The 18,074-nt window shown below is 37.7% G+C and overlaps 4 protein-coding genes across 5 annotated transcripts; 3 read left to right on the top strand and 1 right to left on the bottom strand.

Moving 5' to 3' along the window:
• The first annotated feature begins 59 nt into the window (after window positions 1–59).
• Window positions 60–5,653, top strand: LOC108975829. 2 transcript variants are annotated; one of them, XM_018944581.1, is made up of 5 exons: window positions 60–287; window positions 350–437; window positions 568–731; window positions 792–2,945; window positions 3,016–5,653. In XM_018944581.1, exons 2-5 carry the CDS (start codon window positions 380–382, stop codon window positions 5,473–5,475), a joined length of 4,836 nt encoding a protein of 1,611 aa, XP_018800126.1. In that variant the 5' UTR covers window positions 60–287; window positions 350–379; the 3' UTR covers window positions 5,476–5,653. The 2 variants fall into 2 exon arrangements, with proteins under 2 accessions (XP_018800126.1, XP_018800118.1); XM_018944573.1 differs by having other exon boundaries at window positions 60–437.
• A 136-nt stretch (window positions 5,654–5,789) lies between these two features.
• Window positions 5,790–6,805, bottom strand: LOC108975820 (proteasome subunit alpha type-5). The gene is made up of 3 exons (XM_018944559.1): window positions 6,696–6,805; window positions 6,501–6,633; window positions 5,790–6,439 (listed from the first exon to the last, which is right to left on the bottom strand). Exons 2-3 carry the CDS (start codon window positions 6,631–6,633, stop codon window positions 5,847–5,849), a joined length of 726 nt encoding a protein of 241 aa, XP_018800104.1. The 5' UTR covers window positions 6,696–6,805; the 3' UTR covers window positions 5,790–5,846.
• A 488-nt stretch (window positions 6,806–7,293) lies between these two features.
• On the top strand, window positions 7,294–8,071 carry LOC108975484 (V-type proton ATPase subunit F 1). The gene is made up of 4 exons (XM_018943982.1): window positions 7,294–7,422; window positions 7,484–7,565; window positions 7,630–7,835; window positions 7,896–8,071. The coding sequence occupies exons 1-4, from the start codon at window positions 7,372–7,374 to the stop codon at window positions 7,923–7,925; spliced, it is 369 nt and encodes a 122-aa protein (XP_018799527.1). The 5' UTR covers window positions 7,294–7,371; the 3' UTR covers window positions 7,926–8,071.
• A 6,954-nt stretch (window positions 8,072–15,025) lies between these two features.
• On the top strand, window positions 15,026–16,496 carry LOC108975386 (MAGE-like protein 2). The gene is made up of 2 exons (XM_018943843.1): window positions 15,026–15,117; window positions 15,233–16,496. The coding sequence occupies exons 1-2, from the start codon at window positions 15,109–15,111 to the stop codon at window positions 16,226–16,228; spliced, it is 1,005 nt and encodes a 334-aa protein (XP_018799388.1). The 5' UTR covers window positions 15,026–15,108; the 3' UTR covers window positions 16,229–16,496.
• The last annotated feature ends 1,578 nt before the right edge of the window (window positions 16,497–18,074 follow it).

Here is an 18,074-nt window from a genome sequence, read left to right as displayed (position 1 = left end):
ATTTGCAACATTATCTTTTTGACAGAACTGTCAAATTTCAGTTATGTGAGAATGAAATACTTTAGCGGATTTTCTACTGTTCGGAATTAAAAAGTCGTACACAAAAACTTTGTATTAACGTTTTCCATCCAATAATTTTTATTATACTTCAATTCAGTTAATAATTGTGTAGGTTTTAATCAGGTGGTTTTATATTCGGAGTAAGCAATGTAGTTTGAAATGGTGCTGCAAAAAGTTAATCATCAGAAGATAGCTGATATCAAGTGCTGGGTGTAGTTTACGGAACGGTGTGAGAAACGGACAAATTTTGCACAAAATTATTTTTAATTTCTCTCAAATGGAAAATTAGGCACCAGTGTTTGTTAAATAGACCGCAAAAATGGCTTACATTAACGTTGTAGAATGGACGACAGACCAAGTGACCGACTGGCTGAAGGGTAAGGCTATAAAATTATATGGTAAACAAAAGTATTGTTACATTTGTGTTTAATATATTTGTAGCAAGAAATGCCACTCCCGATTCGTACATATACAATATCAATTAAAATTATTAAAATAATTTTGTAGGTTTAGATGAGTCAATGGAGCACTACATTAGATCTTTTACAAATAATGAAGTAGGTGGTCGCCAACTACTAAATCTACGCCCATATGAATTGGAACAACTGGGAATGTACTCTATTGGTCATCAGGAAATTGTTTTGGAAGCTGTTGAAAATTTGCGAAACTTCGTAAGTACACAAAAAACATTTTTATAGTCATAATAATCGGATTCATTGTGGTATTTTTAGTATTACAATTTAGATAAAGAAAATCTTCAATTTATGGCATTACATGTTGCTACGGCTGCACACAGCTTGCATCGACAGTTGGTTACGCATAGTGATTCATCCAAAATTGAAACACAAATTTTGAGTGATATTACGCGGACTATTGGTACTATAAAACCTCTGATAGGTTGGCTGGAACGCGCACCCTTTCAAGGCCAGGTTCAATTCACAGAAATATGTAAAAATTTACTACGTCTCGGGCTTGAAATGGCTACCATGGCGCAGAGAGATCGTTTCGTCGAACGTCCTGTAGATCAAATACGTGGGACAGCGGAGAAGCTTGAACGACTTGCCAATTACATTATACAAGATATATCAGATCCTATGCTTTTACAACCAGCTTCACTAAATCTCGTCACGGTAAAGAAGCGAGAGATGGATCCTGGCTTTGAGATTGAATCCAATTATCATGGTGTTCATAGGATTACTGAAATTAAGTATAATTCACCAGCGCATACTTCTGGAAAAATAGAATACGGTGACGAAATTGTGCAGATTAACTATCAGACAGTAGTAGGGTGGCAGGGTAAAACTGTTTGGCACCAACTACATGTATCTCCAACTGATGTGCTATTAACGTTGAAAAAGCGCCCAAAGCATACAAAAATATATGGTCAAATTTATATGCAACCTTACCGTTTACCGAGCAAAAAACGCACAGTTGGATCACGTTGGGGTGAAAACTTGCCGCCCGCAAGGACTGGTTTCCTAACTGTGCCTACTAATCAAGCTGCGTTTGAGCTTTTGTCGCTGAAGTCTGAAGAAAAAGCAGCCACAACTGCTTCGGATACAGAATCCAATTGCAGTGACACATCTTCACCTATAGAAACCAAGACATCAGAGAAACGTAGTCGTCTATATTACGAAAAACCCCGTACAGTATTACAACGTCGACATACAATCAGTGGTGACCTGAAATGCAGTAATGATCTGTTTCAACATCAAAAACCAAATGCCGGAATTGTATGCGATCCGTCGTCACCAAGTTTACGAGATAAATGCAAGTCATTCGGATTTGGTTTGGAGTTAACTTCACGGCCGAAAACCTGTATAGGTATGGGTGGCAAAAACGATGAAATACAAGATGTGTTCAACAAATCGAAAACCAATGCCGACAGCACAGAAAATGGTGAAAATTCTATTGAGCGATCAAAGCCAGGAGTGAGCAAAGTTGTGCGCTTCGATGCTAATATGAAATATGAAGACTATCCGGTGGATCAAAAATTTACTTGCAATGTTGAAAATACTATTTTAGAAACTTTTGAGCCAATACTCTTTGCGGATGAGGAGGATGAGGATGTGTTGGATATGCAACGTAATGCTGTGCGCGAAGACAAAGCCTCAGCACTGTCGCCGTCAACGCCAACAACGACACCAACCACACCCAAACCCCCGGCTCCATTGCCCGACGCAGCTACTGCAACTCAAGTTGTGGAAGCAGTAAACGCACCCATCGTAGCTCGTCGAGGTCGCCTAGACAAAAGCCATAGTACTCCAGCCTACGACAATACAGGTGTAGAGAGTGAAACACCACCCGCTATTGAGCCGCGAAAAGAGTTTCTACAGCAAACTCCTCCTGTGCCACCTCCCCGTCCACGTAAACAAAAAGACATGTCGCCGCAACCAGTACCACCACCCCCTCCTAAACCCCTGAGTCTGATGGGTACGACATTGCAATCCCCTGCAAACATTAAAAAACCTAATTCATCCCCTGTAAATGCAGAAGGATCTATCCATACTCAACTGCAATTACCCTTACCAGCAATCCCCGCAATGATGAATTCGCCGACAAATACGACCAGCGCCAATATTAATGTGCCGAATACTACAGGACAAGTCAACGAATTGCACACTCCAACAAAGAGTCGCACATTGTCGCTGAAGAAAAAACATAGTTTGGTCAATAAAAGACGCAATGTTAACCTGAAAGTACTTGGAACAGGTGATATACAAGGTCATTTGTACAGACGTACGAAAGATAGACGAGGCGTGACATTTTGGGCTCGCTTATATTTTGTTATGCTGAATACTATCCTTTACGGTTTCCGATCGAAGGAAGCAACAAAAGCCAGTTGTGTTATCTTTCTACCTGGATTTACGGTGTCACTAGCTAAGGTAAATATATAGTATAATCAATAACTTAGTTGATTATAATTGTCTTAATATGCGTTTTTTATATTCTCAGGAAGTGCATTCGAAGCCGCATGCCTTTAAAGTATATCACGCCGCAAAAACCTTCTATTTCGCGGTCGAGTCACAAGATGCGCTGAATCAGTGGGTGGAATTACTCAAACAAGCCACTTTGCACACACAACCTCCAAATTCGCACAACATGCGGCAACTCTCATCGGGCAGCGCAGCAGAAGACATCAACACGAAAGATTTGTTCTCCGAAACCGATAGTTCTGGCGAAGAAACTGAATCCTTAGTGTCTAGCAATTTATGCACGCCGTCACCGCAATCATCAGGAAAGGATATCATTGCTAATTTAACAGCCGCTACATCCACACCCAACACTTCCCAGCCGAAACAGGAACGTCGTTATTTGGGTTCACTGCGTAAGCTAACAAAGGGCACCCTGCCGTTCAAAAGCAGTATATCATCAAGTGAGAAGAAACATTCGAGTGACATTCCAGTGCCCACTGATCAGTATCGTAGTTATCGAAAAGTTCCCGGCGGCAGTTTTGGCCTGCAGATTGGCACCAATACTCCAGGCTACCATCACGATCTGTCATTTCAACTTCAGCCAAGTAATAATCCCCCTACATATGGTATGAATACTTCGCAGCCACAATTGGCGCCAACCGCGGCGCCACTTCCACCACTCCCCACTCACGAAGATTCAGATCGTAAACTTTCGCTGTCTTCAAGTCACGTCTCAATCGTAAGCAACGGTACAGATTTTTCAATCAACTCTTCTATGTTGTCTACAGCCTGCTTAGGACCGCCATCGTCACCGGCACCGGTGCCAGAGCGTAATATCACCTATTCCGCGCACCATCAATCACCTGGTGCGCTCAGTAATTCCACATCAACTTCAAGCATATCATCGAGATCAATGCGTAAAATACCATACAACTTCATACATGCGTCCAATCCAAATTTGGTTGAATTCGATTTCCAAACTTCAAAAACACTTGACTATTCACTGCCCAAAATAAACTCAGCCAATTCGTGGGATGCACATCATAATATACAGACCTTTATCACTTTAAAAGATTTAATGTTGCGTAAGCAGGAGGAGGAGGCCCAAGAGATGTATAACAATCGTGTGCTGCTAGGTGTCGAAAAGAAAGATATCCAACAGAATAGAGCTTGTGGCGGTGGCGGTGGTGGTGACTGCAATGACAGTTGTGCCGGCAGTATAAGTAGTAAACTGTCCAAAACTCAGAATCGTAGTTTACCGAAGACGCCCGATTACGAAATTAGTTTTAAACCGACCGATGAAGATATACGTCGCACTCGCACCAAGGAAGGTTTGAAACTACGTGACTTCGGTTATGAACTAATATACGGTGATGAACCGATTAGCGGTGGTGGTGTGCACACGGCGTCACGTCAAAATTCCAATATATCTACCGCAAGCGGCAATACCGACCACCACTCGGAGAGTAGCAGCATAATAAGTAGCAAGTCTCGTTCATTCGCTCTGCTTCCGCACAAAAGTAAGAAGCATTCAAGTAATAGCTGCTCATCTACTTCTTCAATTGCTGAGTTGGGCAGTGCGGGTGAAAAGCGTTCCGGAAGCATTAAAAAGAAGAGTAAAAGCGAGCGCATTTTTCAACAATTTCATAAGCATTCAACAAACAATAGCAGTGCCAACTCGGCAATGACCATGACTCTGCCATTAAATAAGCATAAAAATAGTCAACGCGATGCGGAATTATCCAGCGTAGTCTCTGGTTCAGGCATTAAGAAAAGTCATACCTATAACCATGATTTGAAAGAAAAAGCTGGTGCTAAATATGATGCTCATCGGAAAAATTCCGTACCGATTTTAACAAAGTTGAGTACAACTTTCGGAGTAGGCGGTAGCAATAGCGGTAATAATGCTTCGGGATCGATAAACAGTAGCATTTTGACGGCTAGCGGTGGTAAGGGTGGCAAAGAAAAACGTCTGTTAGGCTCGCCGCTGCTCCACCGCACCGTCTTTGGCACACAACATCATCATCGTCATCAGCAACAACATAATATGAGCGGCATTTCAATGCCAACCACACCAACATGCGCTGGTCGCGAATATGATCGGGAAATTTTCTCACAAATCATATTTCCAAAAGTGAATACCAGCCATCACCATCATCATCAACCCAATCACTATCAAGGTGATCGCACTGGTGCCAGCAACACGCGGCACGTTCATTTGACTACCTCACAAGCCAACGAAGTAATTACAGCCCCAGAAGATATCGCGCCACCGCCGCCGCATGAATCCCGTGATGGTAATGGCAATGGCAATAGAAGTCTGAAAGAGTTAAATTCAACTGCTGTGAATGCAGCGACAATCAACTCGCCAGAATATCCGCACATGGAGTGTCCGCCGGTATTCGAACCCGAAATATACTCATTAACCGATCCGCATGCTAGCCAAACCTTGCTATTACGTCGCAAAGATAGCGGTAGCAATGGTGTTGATAAGCAGTAATATCAATATCAATCACATAAGCTTATATGAATAGGAATATCCTATGTAAAGTAACCCAAGTTGTAACTGCTACGGTATAGTTACGAACGTCAAATAATAGTGTCTTCCCTTAGTTAGTTTTATGTTTTTTGATATTAAGTTCGACAGTCGTGTAAATTAATATTTTTGAACGTAGTCTTAGTCAAATAAAATACATATAATATTTTACGTATAACATACATACATATATCGATAAAGTATTCAAATGCTTTTTTCAATTTATTATTTTATTTTAGTTTTTTTTTTTTAATACAAAGTACCATAAGCAAAACAAATTTAATCTGAATGCATAAACGGTCGCTTCCCAAACGACTGAGCTGTTTCTTAAAACCCTACAGTGCGTTTATTTCACGCTCTACTTCCTCTTTAGAGAACATACGGAAATCTTCGTTTGGCTTCATTACCAACACTTCAACATTCTTTGATTCCAGTTTTTCTTCCATGACTTGTTTGAGTATAGACATGGCCAGCTTCGTCGCCTCTTGCAAGCTCATATCTTTGTGATATTCATCTTTCAATGTTTGTTGAGCCCCCTCACTACCAGAGCCTATGGCTTTGGCACCATAACGCACGTATGTCCCTGAAGGATCCATATGCCAAAGCTGCGGGACGCCTTCATTAATTCCAGCAAATAACATCGCAACACCAAATGGTCGACTCATTGCCGATCCGCCATCACTACTATCTCCAAACTGTATAGCCATTGCAGATACTGCTTGCGCGCAGGACTCAATTGGCATAGGTTCATTGTAGATAAACCAATAATTTTGGCATTCAACACGCGCACGATCAATTAATGTACGCGCATCAGCTGTCAGCCCGGATGTAACACATCCGATGTGTCGGTCTACTTGAACAATTTTCTCCACGCTGCTAGACACCATTAATTCAGATGTGCTTCGTTTCTCTGCAGCGAGTACCACTCCTAATATAAAGGAAATGCAATCACTTAGTAATTGATTAATTTATCATTTAAATGTACTTACCACTGCTGGTGCAGATACCAATGGCAGTAGATCCTAATTTAATGGCTTCAATAGCATATTCCACTTGGAATAGGCGCCCCTCTGGTGAAAATGTGTTTACACCACGATCGTATTCAGCGCGTGTTAAAAACATCTGCAAAATATTAAACAATTATTTATTTTGGATGTGTGAGATCTTGTTGTTTCTTGTCTTACAGCTAAGTTGAAATTTATAAATCCAGAGAAAATGAATTAATAATAATCGAATAAGCGGTGATGAAAATGACCAAACACTTTTGCCGTCTACAATGCTGTCAGCAGAAATGTCAAAAATTTGTGCTGCCAACAATTTTAAACAATTCTCAACGATTTGGTATAAAAGGTGTATTCACGATGCAGATGTTTTGACCGTTGTTTGAATAAATCGAATTGAGCAAGAATTTATGGTATATATTATATTAATGCAACTTCTGCTCTATGTAATATGTACAAAATATAATTGTAAAATTAATTAAAAATCAAAAAATCCCCTTTCCGTCCATAACCATTTTAGTTTCGGGATGCTATACTAAAATTTTCATAACAAATACAACTTAAATTAAAAGTTTTAAAGTATAAATTTTTTTATTTTTTTTTAAGCTTCTTCAACAAAATATATATATGTTTGTATTCACAGATTGTATTAACATTATGCATTATATGGGTGACTGAGATTTTTCCACGCCGATAAAATAAAGTGCAGCGCTCAATAGTCCCTTCTTTTGGACGGCGATCTTAAAAATTTTATCAGCGAAGCTTTTTGTTTTAGATAATTTGTCATTTGACGTATGTCAGCTGACCATTTGCGAACTCTACCTATGCAAACGTAGATTATTGATCAAAAAGTGGAAAAATGGCTTTGCATTCGGCAAGAGGAAAACTTATATCCGTTATTGGAGATGAAGTGAGTAAAGACGAGCATTTACAATATATATTTATTCCTAACTACCCATATTTCATTTTAGGACACTTGCGTAGGTTTTCTTCTGGGTGGAGTTGGTGAAATCAACAAGAACCGTCACCCCAATTTCATGGTCGTCGACAAGAGTAAGCTAAAAGTATTAAACAATTTTACATATAATAATATGTAATTTAATGGTGACTTAAACAGATACACCAGTGAGTGAAGTCGAAGATTGCTTTAGACGTTTTGTGAAGCGCGATGATATCGATATTATTTTGATTAACCAAAATTGCGCTGAACTCATACGTCACGTGATTGATGCACATACATCACCAGTACCCGCTGTGCTGGAAATCCCTTCAAAGGATCATCCATACGATGCTAGTAAAGATTCCATTCTTAGACGTGCAAGAGTAAGTTTCATTTCAAGCATTCGTCCCATACTTCATTATTAATGTATTTTTCTCTTCTAGGGCATGTTCAATCCTGAAGATTTGGTTTAAAATTTAAATAGAAACAAATGAAAAATATTTAAAAAAGCAAACTTTTCATTCACAACCCCAGTATTCCAAACTATTTTGTTGTCATTGAATATGTAGTAAGTTCTTTTGATTGTAAATAAATGCAATAATACATGTTAGTCGACTAATTGGTTCCAAGTTTATTTTGGTGTTATAATATATTTTGTATTATTTAGAAAATTTAATTTAAAAAAATGTTTCCTGACTCGTTCTTTACTGAGCACCTGACCTTAGCAAATCACCACCATGGCTCCCGGAAATTACGGAGTGTCTCCAAACTAACTTGTGATTTACTACAATCATCATCGGGCAATGGCTTTCTCTACGGCACTGCCTACAGTACGAAACTAAATAACACGACTTATCTTTTCGAGATGAAAATTCATAATTTAGTTGATCTGAAAAAAGATTCCAGTAGAATAGTTCAATATTTAGAAATTGAACTTCCCCGGAGGAAATTTTAAATTGGATGGAATAGTACAGTTTTCATTATATTTATGAATTGCATGAAAATTCTCCCAAGTAACGATTTCGCAATACCGGTAATGATTACGGTAGTACAGAGCTGAACCATAAAGTTATCAAATTGCTAACTTTGTTGTATGTGCATTTAGAACAAATCTTATGATATGGTTTTGTCACGCCCCCTTTCCATACTCTGAAAATCAGAAGAATTTGGCGTTATATTTGAGTTAGTGCCTGGCACAAAGAGTTTGATTTTGGGCAAAAAAAAAAAAAATTAATACGAATTACTAAGATATTTTTATTTTATTTTTTGGTAATTTTGTTATTATTACTTACTGTTACCAGTGAAGAAAATCTTAAAAAAAGAAAAGAATTATGATGGAAATAAATGGATAGATCATTAGCAAAGGATTAACATGACGTTAACCTTTCTTTGTAATATTTATAAAAATTTTAATTGGGAAAAAAGTTTAAATTTAATTATAAAAATTTACAATTTTATTATTTGTCCCATACTTTGTCCCTACCCATTCTTCATAGCAACTGCTGTTATAAAAATATGCCAAATGATAAGCGTTAAATAATGACGTTCCTTGTACATAAATATTTTGATTAAAAAAACCTGTGACCGTTTTTAAACTGAATGATTTCTTACCAGGTTTGTACTTATTTGTCACTATTATGGTCAAGGTTGACTTGAATTTCTAATCGGAGGCAGATTTGAAAAATAAACGTATTCGATTTGCTTTCTATAGGATAGTCAAAGCGTTGAACAACAAAGACTTGCTCATTTGTTCAAACATAATAAACAATACTTACTCGCATTTAAATATGAATGGACGCAAATAAATAAGCAAGCATAAAAAACTAATTTTCATTTCAGAAGGTCGCTGACCAAAATAAACTGCAGAGAAACATATTTACATACATATGTTGTACGAATGGACCTTGCGTCGAATATTGTAACGTATTTACATATTTATGTATGTATGTAAGCATATGTTTTGTTACTGCTAAGCCTGCATTGTGCATATGTGCATAATAAGTCTTAAGTGTGGTAGTGAATGCAGAATTGTCTTAAAGCGGGTTAGTGCGGCAAGGCGTTGCTTTCATATTATTTTGTTTTATGTTGTCGGCGTAAAGTCATCTGTAATGAAAGACTGCTCATAAAATTCACACACCCATAATGATGTAAGTTTTAAGTACAAATGTATATTCATAGATTGTAGTATATACATAAATGCATGTATCCATATATGATTATTTACCATTTGTGTTGGTGTAGTTTCAAAATCTTCGACAAATTGAGCTACCCACAAGCTATTAGACCTTTTTATATTTGAATTTTAATATAATAATCATTAATAATGTCGAAACCTCTGAATATGTAGTATTTCAATGCATTTTATATTTAAATAAAAAAAATTGTAAACTTCGGCACCGAACCTAACAATACCCTTCAAAGATACATTTCTTATGACGAAATCGGTCAACAGTTTTGCATCTTGATTTTGATCGGTCAGATTTTATGGCAGCTATATGCTATAGTGGTCAGATATAAAATATGTATTTAAAAATTGTAATGTTGCCTTTCTAAAATAATAATAATATAATGATAATAATAATAATGAGCAGCTCATTGAGAGGAAAGAATGTGGAAAAAATTTCAAAGGGATATCTGAAAAACTGAGGGGCTAGTTTGCCTTTATACCGTGAACATCCTTAAATTGTCACAGCTAGTCACGCTGTTCTCTTATATATTTATATGTATATACAGTATAGAGGTTCAACGTTTCCTAGTGGGTGTAACAAGCTCCATAGTATATCCTGTCCAGGGTATAAATAGTAAAAACATATAATTATTAAAGCAATTTATTTAATTTTTGGTTTACTGACGAACATACATACATATGTAAGTATATACATATATTACTATACATTATTTAATACTGCTAATTATATTTCTTCTGTTGTGGAACGGAATGTTAATAGCCTTCGTTTCGTGTTAGAAAATAATTACTTGTGAGGTATTGAATACAAAAACATATTTATGACTAAATGCACCAGAAGAGGTAATAAGGTTTGCTGAATCAATACCAATCACCTCATGATTTCAAAATTTCTATAATCTTTTTAAAAATAATTGATTTGTTATGTTGCTATGTAATTAGTAAGGCAGATTTTTATCTGCCATTTCGTGAATAAGGTAACATAATCCGTGTCCAAAATTTCACTTTAACTCTAACTTTAGTTTGAAGGACTAATTGCAATACACACTTCTTTTTTAATAGATGTTGCATCGAAATTTTCACCAATGTCGTTTTATTTTTTCCTATGATCAAATTTGATCCGGATCGACAGAAAAATACACTTTCATACATATAATTTTTAATAACGTCTCGAAAATAGGCTACTGCGCCAATACAATCAGTTAACGCTTAATCTAATTTTCTATACACTTGTTATAAGTCTTCTGTGCCTTCAACGAATTTTGATTCTTCCGTTTCAGCTTACTTTTGTAGCGTCATGCAGACAGTTTCGTCACCCTACTTCTCGTCTCTAGAGGTTACTCTGATTACGACTCTGGCGTTGGCTCGCGTCATACCCAAACTATTAATAAACATATGTTGAGTCAATACATAAGAGATGTTGAGATTCTCTGTTATCTCTCTGTTAACAACACGATACTGGCCACCAGTCCAGAGCAGTATGGAAGCTCAACTGGTAGTAGTTTCGGCTACGAAGTCTGACCGGAGACTTAATTCTGATACCACGGTGGTGGTGGCAAATGCGGGTAGAATTGACATTTTGTCTGTTCGATGTGGAGTTGCATTGCAACCGGGTGCCGGACACATAGTACGGCAGAGGTTTTAGATGGGCCTCGAACCCTACTAAGGTGGTTAGTGTGTCCATTCCAAACTGAAAATGCCAGGCATGATCAGGGCGCTGATCAACGCAATGATTTGATCCGTTGTACTTTTGAGTACCGTGGAGTAAGGCTGTCGTCAGCAGGCACCCAAAAAACTTTTCCGGTTGTTACCAACGCAATGATTTTCTAGCACTGCTTCCTTAACTTTTTAAATGTTATCATCATGTAGAGTTGTGGATGGAGAACTCTCTTCGATAGCACACAATTGAATACCTTGTGACATTAAAATATCTGTCTCTGTAATAAAGTAGACTCCCCAAAACACGAGCGATCACGTAGCCGAGTTTCGATTGGAAACACAAAACTCTAAGCGCCGTAAACAAACAGCGGTAAAACACACATTAAAGGACTTATGGAGTTCAAACTTCACAGGAACATAAAAAAGGTTGTACTAATCTACAAAAAAAAAAATATTTTTAGTCATCCGTTTTGCGCAGTCAAAATGAAACAGTCCGGGTCAAATTTGATCAGATAGCATATCTCGCATTTGCTTAAAACTGGTAGATCTGCAATTTTTAGATTCCTTTAGATTTTCCACAGTCCGAAATAGTAATGATTGCATGTATCGATACTATGAGCGATTTGAACCAAATAATTTCCAAGTAAAGTTTTTTGCCAGGATAAAAAAAGGATTAAATTGTTTTAAGCACTGTTTTTAAATTTTTTGAAAATTATTAGCAAAATAATGATAATTTTTGTATCGAAACCTTTAACCATGTGTTCGCAATAATACCATGAAAATCAGGTTCATAAGTATTGTTGATTTCTTCGCCGCTCTATGGCTTAGCAAAGCTTACTTTTAATTGAAAATATTAAAAGAGTAAAAAATATGTATGTATACTCGTACTATATATATAATTTTAAACGCATTTATAACAAAAAAGTTAATTAATTTGTTAACACATTTCCGCATTCGATCTCATCAGTTAGCATACATATTACATGGATGTATGTGAATATATCATTTTCTATACAGCAAAAAATATATGTATATATTTATATGCACCAGAAAATATTGAAAGCTACCCGTCAAAACATACAGTAAATAGCCGTAAAACTGCTACATTAAATGTTGTTGTATAATCAACATGAATGTGTGTATGTTTTATCGCTTTCAGACGTCAATTTGTTTATACTAAGTAAACTTTGCTCGAATGCCTTTTCTCTACACTTGAAAGTGAAAAAAATGCACTCACTCAAACTCCTTTTTCCATCAGCACAAATATACATGCATATGTATGGATATACGGTAGGTTACGGTGTATGTATGAGTGTATCATATCTATGCTTCAGATTGCGAAATAGTGGCGAAAACCGAATAAATGCAGTAATGAAAGAAATATAACGAAGAATTGCAGGAAGGCCGGAGCGCATTCAGGTTTTCAATAACAACCGTTAGATGATTTACTGAAGATCAACAGCCACTGCGCACGGCTGGCCAACTGCCTGGATGGCTGCAATTAGCCATGCGCTCTCTTCCGTAATTGAAAGCGAGCCCAAGACCTACACTCCAATGAAAGTGAAAATAAAATTGCATTTTGAGGTTTTATGGTTTACGATACAGTTAGCGGGGCTGTTCAAGTTCATTTACTCATTTAAGTATACAACGCGCGTGTGGTGTCAAATTTACAAACAGCCAAAACGGAAGCTGCTTGTTGCAAGCAAATTGCATTTTACATATTATACATACATCTACATATGTATTTGAATGTATGTACATATCTATTTGCATATATGCTTGTATGTATGTAGATATGTGCATATGTCGGCGAGTCTTTATGTTGCGTACAGCTTCATTGTTCGATGTCAATGTCTGTCTGCAGCGCTAACATTAGTCTCCGCGTGCCACTAAAAGACCAAACTGACTAACTGAATGCAAATAAAATTGACGCTAAAATTATAAAGATACCAACATACTCACATTTACGCGTCCATGCACGCCAGCGAGTGCCAGCGATTTCGTAAGACCTACACGGGCAGTGTGCTAATTTAAATTCGATCTCTGTGCATGGCATGCATGTGTGTGTGTGTGTGAGTTGAAGATCGGCACATGCAACAAGCTAGCGCTGTAAGTTCGTCGTCAATGTACCGTTGTAGCCGTGCCGTTGTATCGTTTCCTTTTCGCAAGTCGGTGTTGGCATGAATGCACGTTGGAGTGCGGAAAACAGGTCGTTGATATAACCAGCCGAGCGTTGAATGCTTTCCTCTTGTGGCAACACTCTTAACACGTCGCGATTTTTTGGGAAACTTGCTCGAAATGTTTACCTGTATATAGTATACTTTGCGAATCGTGTTCATCGTAATGCTTAGCGCTTACGAAGTACCCTACATGAAACGATGTCAATTAGAGAGGGTGATTATTCCATAGAGATACAAAGTGTGGTAATTGCTCAAAAGTTTGGGTTTTAGGACATAAAATAGTTACTGTACGTATAATGTCAGATTTCAGTGTGATAAAGATAAAAAAACGAACACTTTCAGAACTGCTTGAATTTTTGAAATTTCTTGAACAGTTTACTTAATCTAGGGTTGGTACTTCCCAACAAAGCGAAAGCATACTCTATACTTTTACAGTTTATTCTGGTCGAGAACTCTCGCTTTGGTGCAGAAGCTTGGACCAGAAATTTCATTTCTTGAAGATAATCATGTAAATCTTTACCGAAAACGTTGAAAGAAATTATAATGTGATTTGGAGGTAAAAATCGTTCTACTAGGCACTAAATATCAGGTATTTTTAAACAACATATTAATTACGTCACGGAAGGCATTCTCCGGAATAGCCTTGAGAGCCACGGTCGATCCTGTTTGGGTCCCCTTATTTAAAAATTGGGGGTCATTTCACACATGTTCAAATTGTCATGGCACACTTCTAGTCGCCGAAATTTCTAGTCACCCACTTTTAGGACCATCTTAGCGCACACCTAGCGCCTGTTCAAGTGCTCTGTCACAATGTCATGAACCACAGATTTTGAGAGAACCGATATTTTAGTATACAGGCCATATTGGCACATTTTTATTGGTGGAAGAATACTTATTTCATCGAAATACTGTTACTCTAATTACAACGTCTGTAACCTGAATCAATTCTGCTAATTCCACTAAGGCTTATGACTTTTTCAGTGCGACAGAGGGCTTTTCGGAGTTCTAATCGCTGGAGCCACTTTATTTCGCTCCAGTTTAAAAAAAAAGAGGAGCTAAAAAAGGGGCATGGACATGGCTGAAATTTTTATGCAACACTTTAAGTTCACGTCGAAAAAAGCGATTGTGGAATAACACAGACAAAACCTTTCGCTTGCGGGCCACACTGTGGGTACGTATACAACTTTTTAAAAACTAATGCTAATTACTTATTACTATAGTTGAAGTTTGTTTCTTTTGTTTCTGCAGTCTTGCCACTAATAATTCGGCTAAAACCACAAAACTTAGTATTGCTACAATATTTTTAAGCTGATACCGTTTCAACGTCTCTGCGCCAATGGCGCTGTTATTGTGGTGGTTGTTGTTGTGGCGTCGCTTATTATCATGCATTGTAGTTGTTTTTGTAATGCGGTGGTGTCTGCTGGTATTGCGAATGTATTGCCGCATGGTAAGCAGCGCATGGCAGGCGCAACGATTGCTACAATAGCGCATGCGCGCGCAGCTTTTTCACATGTATATAAAGTAAGCGTGCGCAGCTGAACAAGTCAGTCCCAACTTGGATCTCGTTATAGGCTAAACAAACTTTTTGTGTTAATTCTCCTCTATTGGACCGTTCACACCGACAGCTCAACAATGCGCTTGGTAATTAAGAAAATCAAAAAATAATAATACTAATGACGACTGCATCTGTAGTGATCCAAATGGATGTGTGAATTTGGCTTAAACTTAATATTTCTTCATTTTATTCCATTTACAGTTTGTACTACCTTGTCTCGCCTTGTGCGTGGCAATTGCCAATTGTGCGCCGGCAGCTGAAAAAGCGGATGCTGCTGCAGCAGAAACTGCGAAGGACGCCGCCGAAACAAAGGATGATAGTAAAAACGTCGAAAAACGTGGTCTTCATCTAGGCGACTATGGACATCATCATCATCATCATGAACACGTCAAGACTATCACTATTGAGAAGAAAGTGCCAGTGCCTTACACCGTTACCAAACACGTTCCATATACTGTGGAAAAGAAGGTACCCTATGAGGTGAAAGTGCCTGTACCCGAACCATACTATGTCGAGAAAAAGGTGCCCGTACATGTTAAGGAATACGTTAAAGTACCAGTGCATGTGCCAAAACCATACATTGTGGAAAAGAAAGTGCCTTATGAAGTTAAAGTACCCGTTGATAAGCCCTACGAAGTCAAAGTGCCCGTGCCACAACCCTACGAAGTCATCAAGAAGATTCCATATGAGGTGAAAGTGCCCGTACCACAACCCTACGAAGTCATCAAGAAGATTCCTTATGAAGTGAAGGTTGAGGTACCTGTACCCAAGCCATATGAGGTGATCAAGAAGGTGCCCTATGAGGTTAAAGTGCCCGTAGAGAAACCATACCCCGTCGAAGTTGAGAAACCATACCCAGTCGAAGTTGAAAAACCATATCCAGTTGTTGTGGAAAAGAAGGTACCTTATGAAGTTAAAGTGCCAGTTGACAAACCATACAAAGTCGAAGTTGAGAAACCTTATCCAGTACATGTAAAGGTGCCAGTGCCACAGCCTTACACTGTGGAGAAGAAGGTACCTTACACCGTTGAGAAACCAGTACCATATGAAGTTAAAGTACCCATTGAGAAACCATATCCAGTGTACTCAGAAGTCAAGGTACCAGTACACAAAGAGATTCCCATCCCAGAAAAGTACCATGTTGAAGTGCCAATCTTCCATAAGGAAGAACATCATGACCATCATCATGGCTATTAAATGATGATTCTTATTTAGCGTGTTCACAAACTGTTGACGAAGAAGGCTGAGTAGTTCTAAAATGACTCATAATGACATTGTATGAAATCACGGCGAACTAGATGAAGACCACGGATAATAAAAATGTTAATTGCAACCAATTGAAATTAAATGAAACCGACGAAATTTGAGAATTGCCACCACAGATCGCGAATACAAGTAAAAACAAGTGGATAGAAACGAACCGATGGAAAGGATGAAGCGTAGTAGCAGGAAACCAGAAAACCAATCAAACAACCAATATGTTAAAACATTATCACTCCCAATTAGTCCATCCGAAGGTAATCACAAAAGTACGCGCGCATTAATGTTGAGCTGAACGGGAGTAACACCAAAACAACAACAACAATACTGATGAGGATTTTAATAAAGAAGCATTAGCACGATAACGAGAACAAGGAGGACCGATGGCCACTTGGTAGAAAGGAGAAGCAGAAGTGGAAGGACGTTGTAGTTGATGTAGAAGTAATGGAAGGGGGGTTCAATGGGGCAAGCGAGACTGCGGCACTTAGCTAACAGTTATGTTTGCTCCGTTATTTTCCATTATTATAAGCCAAATGTGTTATATATTTTTATACAACTTGAAAACTGCCCTAGGCTTAATATTATTTTATTTAATAATAAGTTAAAGAAACACTCAAATTTTTTACAAACTTTTTAATTGCATGAACTAGACAAACGTGGTAAGTAATATATTCTTCGATCGTTTTTACTCAAATTATGACTTGACTATATGTGTGGCAAATTTTCATTTGAAATTGAAAATATTTTTTTTATTAAAATTTGTTTGTATATCTTTGTAATCAAACTTATATAAATATTAGCATATTTTTTGGTTTGCTTATAAAAATATAATTTTAAAATTATGCGTGTTTGCGAATAATATTTTTTGCCTAAAAATTTTTAGGTAAAAAAGTAGAGTCGTGTTGGGTATAATTTTTGACTTCATTTAATATTTTTTATTGGCCCAATTAAAATAGTTCAACTCATCTAAGGTAACTTGTACTCCAATTTTGGCACATCATTGAGCAATTTAATTGCACTAACATAACGACAACAACAACAATAGCATTGCTTTTCGTTACGCTCAGTGCACAGCGCCACACAGTGAAAGCGCAAACGCGGATCGCACGTACACACACTTCAGTTGTACATGCAGCTCAAGGCAACATAGGCCAACCAATAGCAACCAACACATGCGTAGACACATACCGTATGCACCTGCCGAACACTTTGGCAAACCTGTTGCATTTGAGACCATAAATTTTGGTAAGCTTTGTGTGCATTTTTCTTTTCTTTGTTTGCGAAACATACCAGCGCGTTGTCAATATAACATACATACATACATACGTACATGCATGCGTACAAACAAATGTGCATCAATAACTRTTGACACATTTAACAGCGCGAACGTGTTGTTGGCGCATTGGAGGGGAAAGGAGAAGCAGTCGCGGTGTTTGAGTTATGTAATGCAGTCAACGTTAGCGCGGCTATTGCTTAAGCATTTGCAACTAGCAATGAAGGTAAAACGCTAGCATTATGCATTGATGTGTGGGTATACATATATGGTAACTGTACATAAACCTTGCGCTTATGGAGTATACAGATGTTTGTATGTACATATTATAAGCATATAGTTAAACTACTATTTTTAACGTGTCTACAGAACTACTGCTAGGAGTATGGTTCCTTTTTATTACCTGGATATGAAATATTTTTTTTTATTAGTTTGGATTAAGGCGTTTGAAGGGTTTACGGGTTTCTACATTTCTTTATTGTCCTATTAAGTTCTACAACAACTCTAGAA

This window comes from Bactrocera latifrons, unplaced genomic scaffold, assembly GCF_001853355.1.
Source record: "Bactrocera latifrons isolate USDA-ARS-PBARC rearing strain unplaced genomic scaffold, ASM185335v1 scaffold_114, whole genome shotgun sequence".
NCBI classification, from domain to species: domain Eukaryota; kingdom Metazoa; phylum Arthropoda; class Insecta; order Diptera; family Tephritidae; genus Bactrocera; species Bactrocera latifrons.
This window is presented reverse-complemented; position numbering and strand designations above follow the sequence as displayed.

Coding starts and splice junctions, on each gene's coding strand:
- LOC108975829 (XM_018944581.1), top strand. CDS start 380: ATGGCTTACATTAACGTTGTAGAATGGACGACAGACCAAGTGACCGAC. Junction 732..791: donor TTGAAAATTTGCGAAACTTC/GTAAGTACACAA, acceptor TGGTATTTTTAG/TATTACAATTTAGATAAAGA. Junction 2,946..3,015: donor TTACGGTGTCACTAGCTAAG/GTAAATATATAG, acceptor TTATATTCTCAG/GAAGTGCATTCGAAGCCGCA.
- LOC108975820 (XM_018944559.1), bottom strand. CDS start 6,633: ATGTTTTTAACACGCGCTGAATACGATCGTGGTGTAAACACATTTTCA. Junction 6,440..6,500: donor TGGTATCTGCACCAGCAGTG/GTAAGTACATTT, acceptor CCTTTATATTAG/GAGTGGTACTCGCTGCAGAG.
- LOC108975484 (XM_018943982.1), top strand. CDS start 7,372: ATGGCTTTGCATTCGGCAAGAGGAAAACTTATATCCGTTATTGGAGAT. Junction 7,423..7,483: donor TATCCGTTATTGGAGATGAA/GTGAGTAAAGAC, acceptor ATTTCATTTTAG/GACACTTGCGTAGGTTTTCT. Junction 7,836..7,895: donor CCATTCTTAGACGTGCAAGA/GTAAGTTTCATT, acceptor TTTCTCTTCTAG/GGCATGTTCAATCCTGAAGA.